This window comes from Ammospiza caudacuta, chromosome 28 (genome assembly GCF_027887145.1).
Source record: "Ammospiza caudacuta isolate bAmmCau1 chromosome 28, bAmmCau1.pri, whole genome shotgun sequence".
Taxonomy (NCBI): Eukaryota; Metazoa; Chordata; class Aves; order Passeriformes; family Passerellidae; genus Ammospiza; species Ammospiza caudacuta.
The window spans coordinates 3722775-3738754 of NC_080620.1; the positions used below are offsets into that span (position 1 = coordinate 3722775).

General features: G+C 55.8%; 3 protein-coding genes across 5 annotated transcripts; all 3 read left to right on the forward strand.

Moving 5' to 3' along the window:
• The first annotated feature begins 1595 nt into the window (after positions 1-1595).
• On the forward strand, positions 1596-5358 carry MADCAM1 (mucosal vascular addressin cell adhesion molecule 1). Of its 2 annotated transcripts, XM_058821204.1 has the most exons (5): positions 1596-1795; positions 1943-2209; positions 2721-3041; positions 3247-3792; positions 4502-5358. In XM_058821204.1, exons 1-5 carry the CDS (start codon positions 1696-1698, stop codon positions 4612-4614), a joined length of 1347 nt encoding a protein of 448 aa, XP_058677187.1. In that variant the 5' UTR covers positions 1596-1695; the 3' UTR covers positions 4615-5358. The 2 variants fall into 2 exon arrangements, with proteins under 2 accessions (XP_058677187.1, XP_058677186.1); XM_058821203.1 differs by having other exon boundaries at positions 1696-2209.
• Positions 5359-5763: 405 nt separating this feature from the next.
• TPGS1 (tubulin polyglutamylase complex subunit 1) lies at positions 5764-7301 on the forward strand. Of its 2 annotated transcripts, XM_058821210.1 has the most exons (3): positions 5764-6089; positions 6172-6747; positions 7135-7301. In XM_058821210.1, the coding sequence occupies exons 1-2, from the start codon at positions 5764-5766 to the stop codon at positions 6698-6700; spliced, it is 855 nt and encodes a 284-aa protein (XP_058677193.1). In that variant the 3' UTR covers positions 6701-6747; positions 7135-7301. The 2 variants fall into 2 exon arrangements, with proteins under 2 accessions (XP_058677193.1, XP_058677192.1); XM_058821209.1 differs by lacking the exon at positions 7135-7301 and having other exon boundaries at positions 6172-7063.
• Positions 7302-7902: 601 nt separating this feature from the next.
• Positions 7903-14382, forward strand: CDC34 (cell division cycle 34, ubiqiutin conjugating enzyme). The gene is made up of 5 exons (XM_058821313.1): positions 7903-8126; positions 10710-10796; positions 11672-11769; positions 12635-12769; positions 13502-14382. The coding sequence occupies exons 1-5, from the start codon at positions 7950-7952 to the stop codon at positions 13710-13712; spliced, it is 708 nt and encodes a 235-aa protein (XP_058677296.1). The 5' UTR covers positions 7903-7949; the 3' UTR covers positions 13713-14382.
• Positions 14383-15980: the final 1598 nt, after the last annotated feature.

Sequence of the window (15980 nt, forward strand, 5' to 3'; positions counted from 1 at the left end):
GAGCTGGACCAGTCCCCTGGTTCTGTGGCTGAGCCCTTGGAACTGGAGGATTTTCAGGTTTTGACTCCATTTTCCACTGTGTTGCCCCCTCTGTGGCACTCCAAGCCCCAAAACAGAGAAAGTGCAGCACAAGGTTCTTGTAACTACTAATTTCTTAAGGTCCAGGAAAGTCTGAAAAAGCTTCTTTTTAAGATGAGGTGCTTCCCTAAATGCTCAGCTCTCATTCAGAATTGATTCAGGTATTTTTCCCATCACATCGCTGCCACAATCAGGGTTGTGGGAGAGGCAAGTGAAACCCTGGCACCACTTTTGTGTGTGTCCCCAAGGTTCCCAAACAAATTTCTGGGAAGATCCTGGCAGTGTGGGAGCAGCCCTGGCCATGGTTTATCCCAGGCTTGGCCAGGGGGGCTCTGGAGGCTGCTGGAAAATCCGGGATGTGGCTCTGTTAACACAGGATGGAAGGAACAAAAAGCCCAGCACCATTAATCACCTGCTTCGGCTGAGTGAGCACATTTGGTGGGAAGTGTTTACAGAGCACTTTCCTTGCCCTGAGGCCCTCGAGAGAATTAATGGCATGACCTTCTAAAATGATGCATGGCACGCCCAGTGCGTGGAGCTGCCTCTCAGAGCAGTTCCCAGCTGGGAAGTGTCCAAAATGTCCAAGTCCTGTGGTGGCACTGGGTGCAGAGATGGGCACATCCCTCCCTCAGGCCTTTGGGACCTTCCCCAGCTTTGGCAGGGTGGGAATGGGGCAGAACAGGGCTCATCCCTGCATGAGGAGCTGGGCAGGAACGAGGGAGTGATGCCAGACCCAGCAGTGACCCATGAGAGATGCTGGATGATGCAGGTGTTCAACACCTTCTCTGTGGTGACACTTTCTCCATCTGTACAAGATCAACCCTCACAAGAACACCTGATTCCATCCCTGAAAATGCCATTTTTGAGGAATAACAGGAATAATCAGCTCCCCAACAGGGCTGGCCATCACTCCTCCATGGGGAGCTGGGCAGGAATGAGGGAGTAGTGCCAGATCCAGCAGGGACAGATCCAGTGATGCCAGATTCAGGACAGACGCTGGATAATGCAGATGCTCAACACCTTCTCTGTGGTGACACTTTCTCCATCTGTACAAGACCAAGCCTCACAGGAACACTGATTCCATCCCTGAAAATGCCATTTTTTAGGAATAACAGGAATAATCAGCTCAGCACAGATCTGACCACAGATCCTGGCTCTGCTTTTGGGACAGGGGCTGGCAGGGCCCTTTCCACAATGCCATAGCAGCTCTTGGGGTCAGGGGAAATTTGGTTTGCCAGAGCCTCTGAGGGAGTGATCCCTGTAAAAAAACAGGGATAGAGCTGGATCTGAGCCACATCCTGGGGTGTTAAAAGTGCCTGGCAGGGCTCCCTGCTGGGGTGATGAGGGCCCTGCAGTTTCACAGGGACCCTTCAGGACAGGGACTTTCCTGGGTTTGGAGGGGCTGCCGGCTTGGCCCTCGGCTGGGTGTTGTGCAAAAGCTGAACTTGGAAGAAAATCAGAAATCTCCCTCTGGAAATACCCCTCGGGCGGGAAGTTGTGGAGATCCTGGGGCCGCTGCTCCTGGGGGCGGTTCCTGCGGGGCTTAAGAAGGGCTGAGGTTGGAGCCGGCGACCAGAAGGAGACAGCACCGGCCAGCAGCTGGAAAGAGGGGAAGGAATGAAAGAAGGGAAAACCAGCGCTGCTGCTGCCCTGTGGGTGATGGAGCCGGCTCCTGTTCTCCTCCTCCTCCTCCTCGGCTCGCTGTGGGGCTGCAGCGGTGAGTGCCATGGGGCCGAGAGCCACCCTAAACCCCCGAGCTGCTCTCCTCGCTTCACCCTACAGCCTCAGGAGCTCCCTGTCCCCAAACCGCTGCTGTCCCAGCGCTGGTGGCTGTCCCCTGACCCTGCACTTTCCTCCTGCCCAGGTGGCCCTGCTGACAGGATGGTGGTGACACCTCGGGAGCCCGTGGTGCCCTTTGGGGGCTCGACAGAGCTGAACTGCTCCCTGGCATGTGCAGGGGGCAAGGTGGAGTGGAGGGGGCTGGACACAGCCCTGGGCACCATCTCCTCCTTCTCCACCCACAGCATCCTGCACATCCAGCACGCCACGGTGGCCACGGAGGGCATGAAGTTCTGCGAGGGCAAATGCCATGGGAAGGACTACAAGGAAAGTGTCACACTGAAGGTTTATGGTAAGCACTGCCTGTCGCAGACATCTTTTATGGAAATTCTTTTCTTTAGAAATTTTCTTCCTCCTGAGGAGCTGAGAGGTCTCAGGAACAAAATGTAAACATTGATTATCTGCTGCTGTGGAATGCAACAGGTGCATCTTTGATTAGCCCATTTTGGATGTTTGTAATTAACGGCCAACCACAGCCCAGCTAGCTCAGAGAGAGCCAAGCCACAAACCTTTGGTATCATTCTTTGCTATTCTATTCTTAGCCAGCCTTCTGATGAAATCTTTTCTCCAATTCTTTTGGTATAGTTTTAATATAATATATATCATAAAATAGTAAATCAAGCCTTCTGAAAGATGGAGTCAGATCTTCATCTCTTCCCTCATCCTCAGACCCCTGTGAACGCTGTCACAACTCCCCAGCCCATCCCTCACTGCCTCCTCCCAGCACAATCCTGCATCCCCAGGGCAGCCCTTTTTCTCCTGAGCTAAAAATCACCCCTGACCCTGCTCTGACTCCTTTTCAGCCCTCCCAGACACGCTGAGCCTGGAGGCATCTCCCCACACCCTGCGCCCAGGGCACCCTGCCACCCTGACCTGCTCAGCCACGCAGGTGTACCCCCCCACCGGGCTGGTCCTCACCTGGTACCGGGGCCACCACGTGCTGGAGAACCTTACAGACCCTGACTGCGAGGATCCTGATGAGGAGGAGCTGTGTAGCATCGTTTCCAGCCTGCCGGTGAAGGGCACAGAGGTGGCAGAAGGGATGGAGTTCAGGTGCGAGGTGACGCTGCGTGTCGGGCAGGAGACCTTCAGCAGGGTGGCATCTCTGGTGGCAAGGGCTGAGGGTGAGTGCCAGGAGGGGCAGGGGACCACAACCTGCATGTCCCCCAGTGCCCTGTGCTCCTCAAAATAGCTCTGCCAAGCAGCTGCACCATTCCTGAATTTCCCATCCCTGTCCCTCCTGGCACTGCCCCTTTGCTCTGGGGCTGGAGGACCTCGGGGCTGCAGCGAGCTGAGCTCCCCTGTGACCAAGGCTTGCTGTGTTTGCAGCTGTGATGACACCAGCCGTGGCCACCTCCACGGGGAGCCCCAGCACAGCCACCGTGGCCACCACAGCCCTCCCTCCAGGGCCAGGTGTCCCCAGAGGTGACCCCACCACAACACGGGACCCCAATGCTGGCACCACTCAGGATCTGACTGCTGTCACCAATGCCCCCTCCACGGAGCCCTCAGTGCCCCAGGACCCCACGGCAAGCACCCACAGGGCAGATGTGGCCACCAGCACCCTCCCTGCGGCGACAGAGCCACCTCTGGGGACAATGCCCGCCTGCAGCCTGCAGATGCGGTCGCTGCCTCCCACCGGGACGCGGGGCAGGGCTCTGCGCATCGAGTGCCACGCTCGGTGCACCGGGAACGCCACGGTGCGCTGGCTGCGGACCCCCGCAGCCCTCGGGCAGTACCGGGAGGAGTCTGCGGGCAGCAGCTCCGCCCTGCGGCTGGACAGCGCCGAGCCCTGGCACCAGGGACGCTACCAGTGCGTCCTGCGGGGCCACCACCGCGCCCAGGTGGCCAGCCTGGAGGTGATGGTGGTGGATGGTGAGTGCTGCTGGTCTGCGGACCCCTGTCCTTATCGCTGGGGTGGGCTGCAGCCCCTCGTGTCCGTGCCACAGTTGGGGGGATGTCCAGGAAGCTTCTCCAGACCTTCCTAGACCTCAAGAAATTAAGTTACCAGAAAACCCCACACCTTGTGCTGCACTTTGTTTTGGGGCTTGGAGTGCCATGGTTTAATTGAGGTGTTGGGGCATGGGTTGGACTGGATCTTGAAGGTGTATTCCAACCCAGTGATTCTGTGAATTATTCTGTGAATTATTCTATGAATTCAGTGAATTATTCAGTGAATTATTCAGTGAATTATTCAGTGAATTATTCTGAGAATTATTCTGAGAATTATTCTATGAATTCTGTGAATTATTCAGTGAATTATTCTGAGAATTATTCAGTGAATTATTCTATGAATTCTGTGAATTATTCAGTGAATTATTCTGAGAATTATTCTGAGAATTATTCTATGAATTCTGTGAATTATTCAGTGAATTATTCTGAGAATTATTCAGTGAATTATTCTATGAATTCTGTGAATTATTCAGTGAATTATTCTGAGAATTATTCAGTGAATTATTCTATGAATTCTGTGAATTATGCTATTAATTCTGTGGATTATTCTGTGAATTTTATTCAGTGAATTATTCTGTGACTCGCTCACCCCTCGGCACTTCCATGCAGTAACAGCCCCGTGTCTTTGCAGATTCCTTCAGCTCCAGCCCTGCCATCGCCATGGGCACAGCGGGATCGCTCTTGGGGCTCATCGCCACCGCTGCCGTGTCCCGACGCCTGTGGAAGTGGTTCAGATCCCGGTAGCCGCCGTCCCGGGACTGGGACAGCCGGGTGGCTCCAAGCCCTCCGGAGTGTCACTGCTGTCCCCGGTTGTCGCTGAAGGAGCAGGAGGGGAGCAGCTGCCGCGGGAGGCAAAGCCTGGAAGGACAATGAGCACAGGTGACACAGGACAGGATCCCCGCGGGCTGGCACGGATCACCGGATGCGTGGAGCTCCCGGTACCGGCACACGGGTGGGAGCACGGAGGTCCCGGGGGAGCGTGGGCCCAGCATGCGGGTGGGACCGGTGCTCCAATAAAGGGCTTGTTTCTGTTCGGGCCCTCAGCAAAGCGTCTGTGAAAAACGCCCAATCACTTGTTTGTAAAATTTTAATAGGAATAAAATGGTTATAAAAATAGTAATACAATTGGAGTGATAATAATTTGGACAGTTTGGATTTAGACCATATGAGACAACAAATACAAAGAGTTATGGGTGGTCCAGGTACCTTTTTCTGGGCAGCACGAGCCCAAAAAAGGACACAGTTAACAAAGGATTAACCCTTAAAAGCAATAGCCTGTTGCATATTCATACACTTCATACATGATGCATAAATTCCATTCAAACACAGGATTCTTTCTGGTCATCGTCAACTTCTTCCTCCGAATCCCAACAGCGCCTTCGAGGCGGGAAGAAGTTCGTTTCTTCTGATAAGAGAGCAATAAATTCTTTTTCTCTGAAAGATTTAGGTGTCCTGTGGCTGCTATCTCGCTGCAAGTCCTTTTCTTAAAAAAAGTATCCTACATAGCATCGTTTCTATTTTAACAATTTTTATAACCTAAAACTATATTTAACACAGTACTTAAGAGAATTAATACAGCATTACTTTCTACAAGAACACATATAATATTCATTGCAATATTTGAGAAAAGCCAATCATAAAATACATGCATTTTTCACAGTGTCCTTTGGGCCCTGTCCCACGGCCCCAGGGCACCCCGGCCTGCCCGCAGTAAACATGGCGGCCGCGGCGCCAGCCGCGTTGACAACGCAGACCCTCTGCCCACACTCAAGATGGCGGCAGCGGCCTCGCCCAATGGCGCCGTTCCCTCACAGCCTTCCTGCCCACCATTGGCTGCCAGCCTGTAAGATGGCGGCACCAAAACTTCCGGCCCGGGCGGAAGCGCGGTCCAAGATGGCGGCGTACGAGAAGCGGCGAGCGGCCGCCGCCCCGGTACCGGCGGGGGGTAGCGGGCTGCCGGAACCGGGGCGGGCAGCGCCGGGGGGCGGCGGGCCGGCGGAGGGCAGCGCGGCGGAGTTCCTGCTGCGAGCAGGCGTCACGGCCATGGTGCGGGAGGCGCTGCTCAAGGTGCTGGAGGCGCGGCCCGCCGAGCCCGTGTCCTTCCTTGCTGAGTACTTCGAGCGGCTGGTGCTGGCGGAGGCGGCGGCGGAACCCCCGGGGCCGCCGCAGCGCCTGGCCCGGGCGCTGTGGTACGTGTGCCTGGCTCATCACTCGCACAGGTGCGGCGAGCGGCGGCGGCGGGGGGCGGCGGGGACGGGGGGCGAGGCCGCCTCTGTGTGTGTGTGTGCCATGTCGCGACAGGACGGCCTTCGACAGCAACACCGGCGCGGCCTACGAGGTGCTGGGCTGCGGCGGGCGGCGGCGGGCGGCGGGCGTGGACGGGCGGCTCTACAGCGAGCTGCTGAGGCGGATCTGCCAGCGCGGGGCGGCCCCGGCCGAGGCGGCGGCCGAGCTGCTGCGCCGCGTCCGGTGCCGCGACCACGAGGCCGTCCCGTTCGACGTGTTCCGCTACGGCGTCCTCACCTGCTGCGTGCTCCTGGAGTTCGCGGCCAAAGCGGACGCGCTGTTCGCCGTGCTGGGCGCCGGGGACTCGGCGGACAGCCGGCTGTGCCAGGCGGTGCTGCGGGCGCTGGAGGACGCGCTGGGAGCCGGGCACGGCCCGCGGCCCGGCCGCTACCTGGAGGCGGGCTCCAGGCTGGGCCCCGACAGGCTGGCACTGGCCATGGACCAGGCGCTGCAGGAGAGGAAGATGGGCTCCTCCATGAGCAGGGAGGAGTTCCTGAGCAAAGCCACGGCGCTGTTCATAGCCAAGGTGAAGCCTGTGGAGTGATGGAGGGTGGGAGCAGCGCTGGCTGGGGCTCCTCTCCGAGCTGGACGGTGAGCACGGGGAGCTGGCTGGAGAGCCCAGCAAGAGATTGCCAGTTTCACACTCCCTGCCTGCTCTGATGGTGCCCAGCAGCTCCGTGTCCCAGCTGGGAGATCCCTCCCAGGGATTATCCAGGACTCACATGGAGGCTGTGACCCGTGGAGCTGCTTTGGGCAGTGAAGTGACCCAGAAGGAACAAAGTGTGGGGCTGGGCTGTGGCTGCACAGGGGCAGCTGGGGAGGGCTGAGGTGGTTTGGGATGTGAGACACATCCCCTTCCTCCAGGACCAGCTGCGTGTCGGGCTGGGGGTTATTTATTTAAACTTGTCTGATCGTTATTTATACTGTTCAATTCCTGGTTTGCTGTAAGACATTAAAGCTTTTTTTATTATTTTTTAGTGGCCACTTAATTACCTCCTGGCAGCACCAAGTGCCAGAATGAGCAGCAGAAGTGCCCAGAGCCCTGGGGGTAGTGTCGGCAGCAGGTGCAGGACTGTGGCAGAGCCGGTGGGGGGATCCCCGCGGGCTCGGGATGTTGTGTTGGGGCGGATGTTCCGCTCCCTGCGGGCAGGACTGGGTGAGGCTGCGGCTGGCGGCTCCTGCCGCGGGCACAGCTGACGGGATGTGACACAAAGCCAGCTGCGAGCCGGGGATTCCTGAAGCTGAGCAGCCTCTGCTGCTGTGAATTGTCGCACAGGAGTGACACCTGCAGGCTGGCCGGGGCTCTGTGTGCTGGGGAGCGCCCGCCCATCGCTGGGTTTGCTCGGTGGGCCGGTGCCACCGGGAGCACCGGGGGAGCCGCCCTGCCCATTGTTGGGTTCGCTCGGTCAGCCGGTGTCACCGGGAACGTCACCGGGGGCACCGGCGGAGCCGCCCTGCCCATCGCTAGATTCTCTCGGTGGGCTGGTGACACCGGGAGAGTCCCAGGGCGTTCGCCCATCCCAGAATACGCTCGGTGGGTCGGTGCTACCGGGAGCCCCGGGAGGCCCCCTCATCGCTGGGTTCGCTCGGTGCCACCGGGAGCGCCATCAGGGGCACCGGCGGAGCCGCCCCGCCCACCTCCTGCCCCGCCCACCTGCCCCACCCCGCGCTCCGATTGGCCAGCTACAGCGTAGGGGGCGTTTCCCTGTGAGGCCACGCCCCTCCCGGCGCTCCAGCCCCCGCCGTGCCCCGCGTGGCCCCGGTGGCGCCGCCGAGAGCCCCGGTAGAGCGGCATGGCGCGGCCCGCCGTGCCCAGCTCGCAGAAGGCGCTGCTGCTGGAGCTCAAGGGGCTGCAGGAGGAGCCCGTGGAGGGGTTCCGCGTCGGGCTGGTGGACGAGGGGGACCTGTACACCTGGGACGTGGCCATCTTCGGACCCCCGGACACGCACTACGAGGGCGGATACTTCAAGGTGAGCGGCGGGGAAGGCAGAGCAGGCGGTGTCGGGGGATGTGCTGCGTGGTATGGGAAGGAGTTTCTCAGTTTTGGGAAGGGGTGAGACCCTGTGAGGGGGATGTGGGTGTCCCGAGTGGGTGTGGGGGTCGTGACAGAGCTGCTCCCAGGCTTAGGGGTGAGTGGGGTCTTTCACTGGGCACCTGGGGGTCGCTGGGGCTTCAGGGTGGTCCTAGCAGGGAGATGGTTCCTTCTACCGAGGGTCCCCTTATGGGGGGCTCAACCACCCCCCTGCCCTCCTGGTCTGAGGGTGGACAGCAGTCACTGGGGTTCCCTCTCCTGGAGGGGATCTGAGGCATTGCCACCAGACCAGGGAAGAGATAAAGGGCCCCCGAGTCCCCCCAGAGACAGCCCAGGGTGGGAGCAGGGGGCTGGCTTAGTGAGAGAGTGTCATGGCTTGGTTTGGGGTGGAAAAAGATGTTTGTTGGTCTGACTGCGCAGTCCCCCCTCGGCAGGATGTGTGTGTGCTCTTCCCAGGTATTGTGCAACCTGGGCTAGCTGTTTTCTTCCTCTTTCTCATGCTCCCTCCTCCGTGGAGCCCTTGTGTTTTCATCCTGTTGCTGTCAGGGTGGGGATGCACAGGGTGACTCACCCAGGGTTAGCTGTGTTTGTTTTCCTGGCGCTCCAGAGCCGGGTTTCATCTCTTCACTGGAGTGCAGGGATTTTTTCCCCCACAGCATTTTAGCATGAAACCCTGTGAACTCTCACCCTTTCAGCCACTCATGCTCCTGTTTGGTGCTTGAGAGCTTCCAAACTCAGCACAGTGCTGGCGAGGCTGTGCCTAAGAGGAGAGCAGAGGGGCAGAGCATTGCCCAGCCTGTTTGTACACACAGGGTGGGGTTGTTGCTGTCCAAGCCCCCTTTGGCATCGCTTTGCCTCGGCTGGTTTTGTTCTGATCCCCTCTGACACAACAAAGGGGATTATTCTGCCATGTTCAGCTGTTTGGCCAGAGCCCAGCACGGGGCCGTGTGTCACTGCCCTGCACTCCACACACACACACACACACAACACAGCCCCCACTGCACTTTCCCCTTTTCCCACCCCCTGTCCTGTGCCGTGGATTTTTCTCAGTTCATGTACAAGAGAATCCACTGTCTGGATTTTCTTTTGGATGAACTGAGGGAGCAAGAAGCGTTCAGGGAGTTGTCGTGTTGAGTCTTGATCTGCAAGTTTGCTCCCAGGGCCTGGAAACAGCTGAAAGCTGAATCAGTCGCTGGGAATTTGTGCCGCCACACAGGGAGAAGCTGCCCACATTTTTTTGGATTCCTGGTGCTGGTGGGTTGGGGCAATCCTCTGAGGACTGTGGGATGTTGCTCTAGGTCCCTGTGCCCCCTCAGGCTTCACTCAGAGATGGACAGGGAGCCCCTCTCTGCCCAAACTCAGCCCTGTGGGTTTGGCAGCTGTGGGAGGAGCTGGTGCTGGCTGAGTGTCCCTGCTGGAGCCCTGGGCTGCAGCCTGAGCTTCATGTGATTTTATTTTTAGCCCCCAAGCTGCGCGTTGCGGCCAGTTTGGACTGGGTCTCTTCTCAGCAGTGACAGGCTATTTTTAGGTTTGGTGCGTTCATCAGAGCACCAAACACCTGATGCTTCCTTCCTGTGGGCTCTGGAGAGTAAACAACCAGTGGCACAGCCATGGTCTGGCCCTGGCAGCAGCTCTGGGGGTGCCCCAGCCTTTCTGCATGGCTCTCTGTGCTGCCGTGGGGTTTGTGCTGGGTGCCAACACCACTGGCTCCCCCTGGTTCCTCTGCATTGGAGAGCACCAGAGGGCCCTGCTGGACAGGGGGTGTGGGCAGGATGGGGGGCAAGGAGCTGCTGTTGGTCACAGCCCCTTTGCTCAACACTCTGTGTGGTGAGAGGCTGCCCCCAGGGCTGTACTTTAGCACTTTAAACACTCTACACTGGTGCAGAGACTCTGTCTCAGCAGGTGCCCAGCTGGGCTTGGCAGAGGTTCCTTTTTCTCAGAGCTATCAGAGGCTCTGTGGTTTCCATCCCTTCCTTCTCACAGGCTGATGTTCACATCTCCTTATTGTTCCCTCTCTGATTTCCATCCCTTCCTTCTCACAGGCTGGTGTTCCCATCTCCTTATTGTTCCCTCTGTGGTTTCCATCCCTTATGTCTCACAAATTTTCACATCTCCTTGTTGTTCCCTCTGTGGTTTCCATCCCTTATTTCTCACAAGTTTTCACATCTCCTTGTTGTTCCCTCTGTGGTTTCCATCCCTTCCTTCTCACAGGCTGGTGTTCCCATCTCCTTATTGTTCCCTCTGTGGTTTCCATCCCTTATGTCTCACAAATTTTCACATCTCCTTGTTGTTCCCTCTGTGGTTTCCATCCCTTATTTCTCACAAGTGTTCACATCTCCTTGTTGTTCCCTCTGCTATTTCCATCCCTTATTTCTCACAAGTTTTCACATCTCCTTGTTGTTCCCTCTGTGGTTTCCATCCCTTCCATCTCACAAGTGTTCACATCTCCTTGTTGTTCCCTCTGTGGTTTCCATCCCTTATTTCTCACAAGTTTTCACATCTCCTTGTTGCTCCCTCGCAGGCTCGTCTCCGCTTCCCCATCGACTACCCCTACTCTCCTCCTGCCTTCAGGTTCCTCACCAAGATGTGGCACCCCAATATCTACGAGGTAGGTCCCCTGGGACAGCCAGGAGGCTCTTGGACAGCCAGTGGACACGTGTGCCTCTGTTGTGATGGCACTGGGTGCAAATGCCAGCCTTTGGCACTGGACGCTCAGTGCCTGGCACAGGGAACATCGCTAATGAGCTCACGACAGCATTTTGCTGTCCCAGAGCAGCGTCCAGGTCAGCCAGGCTTTGCAGGCCTGGTGGCTCCCACGCTTGGGGACATTGTGCCTGTGCCAAGAGTGGCTGCAGGGCCAGCAATGTGCCTGGCCCTGGGGCCCACGCCAGGGGCACAGCCTGCTGGGCATTGGGCAGCCTGGCCTGGACAGAGCTGGCAGTCATGGGGTGCCTGTCCACTTTTGTGTCCCTCCTATGGGGCTGAAGGGACAGCTGGGGTCACTTGTGGTGAGGTTCACAGGGGTCTTAGGATGAGGGAAGAGATGGGAATGTTGGCTTCATGTTTCAGAAGGTTTGATTTATTATTTTATTATATGTATTATATTAAAACTATACTAAAAGAATAGAAGAAAGCTTTCTGATTAAATCCTATCTAAGAATAGAAAAAGAAGGAATGATAACAAAGGCTTGTGACTGACCCAGACAGTCTGGACAGCTGGACTGTGATTGGCCATTAATTAGAAACAACCAACATAGACCAATCACAGATGCACCTGTTGCATTCCACAGCAGCAGATAATAATTGTTTACATTTTGTTCCTGAGGCCTCCCAGCTTCTCAGGAGAAAAAATCCTAAGGAAAGGATTTGCCATAAAACATGTGTGTGACAGTCACCTCACCTGGCTTCAGCCAAGGGGAAGAGCGAGTGAGGAGATACTTGGGGCAGCAGCTCCTGAGGATTCTGTTTCTCTGGTGCTTTCAGACAGGTGATGTCTGCATCTCCATCCTGCACCCCCCTGTGGATGACCCTCAGAGTGGAGAGCTGCCCTCGGAGCGCTGGAACCCCACCCAGAACGTGCGGTGAGGGATGGGGGATGGCAGGGTGGGAGGCTGGGGACAGGAGGTGCCAGGGGGCTAGAGAAGGCTCTCAGGCTGTTGGATTGGCTGAAGAACAGCCAGAGCTTGTGTATTCTCAGGTTGCTGTTGATAATTGCTGCCTCAAGATGTGCAGGATGTCTTTGCTTCGGCCTGTGCCTGAAGAACGAGTCTGGACTCTTCACTTTTCAGTCTTGAAGTTGTTTATTAATTCTTATCTATAAAATTTTCTTTCTGCCCAGCTGAGGTCTGCTCAGCAGGGCAGCCACAGGCACTCTCTGTGTTGTCCTTTTATACTACAAACTACATATATCATATTTACACTTCATTCCCAATACCTATCACCTATGTTAGACAGTGCACTTCTACTCTAAACCAATCCCAAAGTGCCAACATCACTGCTGAAAATGGAGAACAAGAAGAAGAAGAAGGAGAAATGCTGGACACACCCAAGTTCCTCCATCTTGTCCCCATAACCCCCATACCAAAAATCCTAAAATCTACATTTTCACCCTGTGATCATTTTGTTATTACACTATTCAAACCTATGTGACTTTCAGGTCCTCATACAAAGCTGGCAGCTTGCTCCAGGGGTCAAAATCAAATCCCCAGGTGTTCTGGGCTGCATGCCAGGGTCTCTGAGCGCCACAGTGGGGTTCTTGGCAACCCTGGACACCCAGAGGGATGTGCTGAGTTCTGACAGTGTATGACCCCAACAGCCCATGCCCAGCCTGCTCCCCTTTGCTGTGACCTCTCTTGCTGTGCACAGCACAAGGTTTTGGGCTGCTGGCACTGCTGGGGTGCTGCTGAGTCTCCTCAGCCCTGATCTGCTCATGTTTATCCACACCAGAACCATTCTGCTGAGTGTGATCTCGCTGCTGAATGAGCCCAACGCGTTTTCCCCGGCCAACGTGGACGCCTCGGTGATGTACCGCAAGTGGAAGGAGAGCAAAGGGAAGGACCGGGAGTACACAGACATCATCAGGTGTGTGCTGAGCCCAGCCCTGGCAGCCCTGGCTGTGCTGGGATGTGGGAGTGTCAGGGGTAGGATGGTCAGGATGGATGGAGATGAGAGATCTCTGCAGCCAGGTCATGGAATTTGGGGTTTATTGCAAAGGGCCTGGGTGCAGGGCCCTGCTGGGAGCTGCCAGGCACAGCTCAGAGCAGGCCTGAGAGGAGAGAGAGATAAAGAGAGAGGATGAGAGGGTGAGAGAGTAAAAGGGGTAAGAGAGGGAGGTTCCCGTTACAATACAATAAATCTTCTTCTGTGTTGAATATTCTAATCCTCACTAACCAATCTAGTACAATATACAAATCCTACAGCATTTACATACAGCCTATAAGAATCATTACATTACCATACTGTGCTACATTTTAAACCCTAAAAACTCCTCTTTGGGCCCCTTCTGCCAAGCTGTAGGGTCTGCTCTGTCCCTTAGGCCTGCCTGCAAGCCGAGGGTGTTGTTCCATCAAAAGGGGATTACCTTCAGTCAGCCACTCCGTTGTTTTCCAGTTGTTCAGCAACTAATGTATCTCAAAGCTTGCTCTCATTTCAATCTCACTTATAGTTTCCATATTCTCAAAATCTTTTGCCAGGCAATCATATTTACAAGGCTTTCCTGTTTCATCCTCCCCAGAGCTGGGATCCTGTGGGACAGGGGCTCTGGAGGGCTGGGGTGCACAGCTCTGTTCTCACCCCCCATTTCTCACCCTGCAGGAAGCAGGTGCTGGGCACCAAGGTGGATGCTGAGCGGGATGGAGTGAAGGTCCCCACCACGCTGGCTGAGTACTGTGTGAAGACCAAGACTCCAGCCCCAGATGAGGGCTCAGACCTCTTTTATGATGACTATTATGAGGATGATGAGCTGGAGGAGGAAGCAGAGAGTTGTTACGGTGATGAGGATGACTCCGGCAATGAGGAATCTTGATGGCCCTCTGGCATTGCAAAACTTCCTATAAAGTACTGAATTTTACCTCAACTAGGACAAACTGGTTTGAATTTAGGATCTGTCAGCCCTGAAATTAACTCTCTACCTCGCAGGGAGACTGTTCTGCTGTTGCAAAGGAAATCCCATGGCTGTCTTTGTAGGAAAAGATAAAACCCCCTATTTATAAACTTCCAGGGAGGGGGAAGCTGTGTTGGGGTGTTCACAAAGCCACAGAAATTTAGGTGCTGGTGGCTTTGCCTGGCTGAGGAGTGACAACCAGGCCTGGTGTTGGCTGCCCCTCATTTAGGTCTGTTCAGCTTCTCTTCAGCCCCATGGGGTAGGAGCAGTTTGGGGCACTTGTGGGGGTGGTGAGTGGTTGCTTTGGTGGGAGAACAACATGTGAGTGCTGTCTTGGCTTTCAACACCTTTTAGGGTTCACCCTGCAGCCATCTGGGCTGTCCCACAGGACCCTTTTGCCTTCCCTGCCCTGATGCTGGAGCTGTGTTCACAGGGAGAGGGGCACCAGGGAGGATTTGTCCAGCAGCCACCAGCACTGACCATGTGGGGATGATCAGTTTGTGGTTTTTTGGTTTTTAACTCGCTGGGAGGGATGGGGTCATGCTGAGTTTTTCTGCTTCTGGTGTTTTGTTTTGTTTTTTTTTTGGACACTATTTAATAAAGTTCTTCCAGGGAAAGGTTGTGATGCACGAGTGAGGTTCTGTGCAGGCTACAAGGGATTTGTGTCGGGCATGGGCTGGCCTGGAGCAGTGGGCAGGTGTGGGTCTCACAATAACCCTCTTTCCACCTTGCAGAGTGGGCAGGAGGGTCTGGGCAGGGTTGCCTGAACATCTCTGCCCTTCCTGGGCTACATCAGTGCCTCTGCCCTGGGGCTTTGGCCAGCACTCAGTCTGTGCCTGGGCCAACCCTGCAGAAGGTGTTTGCCTTCTGTCTCCTCTGCAGGCAGCAGACCTGCCTGGGCAGTGCCTGGCTGTGCTCTGTGGTACCTGAGGGCGCCCCACGGGTGCCCAGGGCTGCTCTGATCCCATTTGGGTGTGCCCTGAGCCCACAGACTGGAACTGGCTGGGACATGTGAGCTCAGGAGGCTGCAGGGAGCTGCCCAGACTGTGCTGAGCTGGGCTGAGCAGCCTCAGAGCCAGGGCAGGGCCAGGCCCTGGCAAAGAGCCTGCCTGGGGCTCCTGCCCCTGCTGCACAAAGCTCATCAGAGGGGTAATGAGCAAAACTTCCCTGGGCTGGAGTCGTGCAAACGGGATCAGGGCTTGAGTGACACCTGCGAGTGCACGCGGCGAGGGCATGTGCGTTATTGCCTTAGGAAATGAGGCTAAAAGGTGAATAGGATTATTGTCGCTTTATTCAGGCCTGGCAAATGGCTTCCAAGGTCACCCAGCACGGAGCAGCAGCAGCCCTGGCTGCTTGCTCACAGCCAGCCTCTCCTTCCTTTCCTGGGGGGCTGCTGTGTGCACCCCAAATCTGTGTGGCTGTGCCCTGTGCTGGCTCTTTGTGGTGGCCAGTTCCCTCCCAGATCATGGGTACCAAACTCCCCAAATTTCTGCGAATTCCCCCGGTGTTGGATGCTCATGCTGCCCAGATTCATTTGGGGGTACCATACCCCCCAAATTTCTGCAAATCTCCTCGGTGTTGGATGCTCATGCTGCCCAGATCATGGGTGCCATAGGCACGAAACCCCCCCAATTTCTGCAAATCCCCCCAGTGTTTGATGCTCATGCTGCCCAGATTCATTTGGGGGTACCATACCCCCCCAATTTCTGCAAATCCCCCCAGTGCAGGGGGAGCCTGGCCAGTGGATGAGGATGGACAGGACATGAGGAAAAAACGCTCTGGGAGGAAGGAGCTGGCAGATCCCCTGGTGGGGGCTGGCGCCTGTGGCCCCATTGTTTTGGCTTTTCCTGCCCCCCTACCCAGAACCCCACGGCTGACTCAGTCAAGAATTCACCCCTGGGATGGAGAAGAGGTGGAGGCAAATCTGCTGTCCTGCAGAGGTCTCTTTGCCCAGCTGCCCTGTTGGATTTGCCTGCTCAGCCTCTCGGGCTGATTTATCCCAGTGCTCTGCAACAGCTTAAAAACTGAAAAATGCGTATTTTATGCTTGGCTTTTCGCAAATATTAAAATGAATATTATATGTGTTGTGTTAGAAAGTGATGCTGTATTAATGCTCTTAAGTAGTGTGGTAAATATAGTTTTGGGTTATAACAAAATGTTAAAATAGAAACGATGCTATAGAAAGGACTC

Excerpts from the sequence above, each read along its gene's own strand:
- MADCAM1 (XM_058821203.1), top strand. The coding sequence starts at position 1,696 with ATGAAAGAAGGGAAAACCAGCGCTGCTGCTGCCCTGTGGGTGATGGAG. Across the intron at positions 2,210-2,720 it reads TGTCACACTGAAGGTTTATG|CCCTCCCAGACACGCTGAGC; the intron begins GTAAGCACTGCC and ends ACTCCTTTTCAG. Across the intron at positions 3,042-3,246 it reads TCTGGTGGCAAGGGCTGAGG|CTGTGATGACACCAGCCGTG; the intron begins GTGAGTGCCAGG and ends CTGTGTTTGCAG.
- TPGS1 (XM_058821210.1), top strand. The coding sequence starts at position 5,764 with ATGGCGGCGTACGAGAAGCGGCGAGCGGCCGCCGCCCCGGTACCGGCG. Across the intron at positions 6,090-6,171 it reads CTGGCTCATCACTCGCACAG|GACGGCCTTCGACAGCAACA; the intron begins GTGCGGCGAGCG and ends ATGTCGCGACAG.
- CDC34 (XM_058821313.1), top strand. The coding sequence starts at position 7,950 with ATGGCGCGGCCCGCCGTGCCCAGCTCGCAGAAGGCGCTGCTGCTGGAG. Across the intron at positions 8,127-10,709 it reads ACGAGGGCGGATACTTCAAG|GCTCGTCTCCGCTTCCCCAT; the intron begins GTGAGCGGCGGG and ends GCTCCCTCGCAG. Across the intron at positions 11,770-12,634 it reads AACCCCACCCAGAACGTGCG|AACCATTCTGCTGAGTGTGA; the intron begins GTGAGGGATGGG and ends TATCCACACCAG.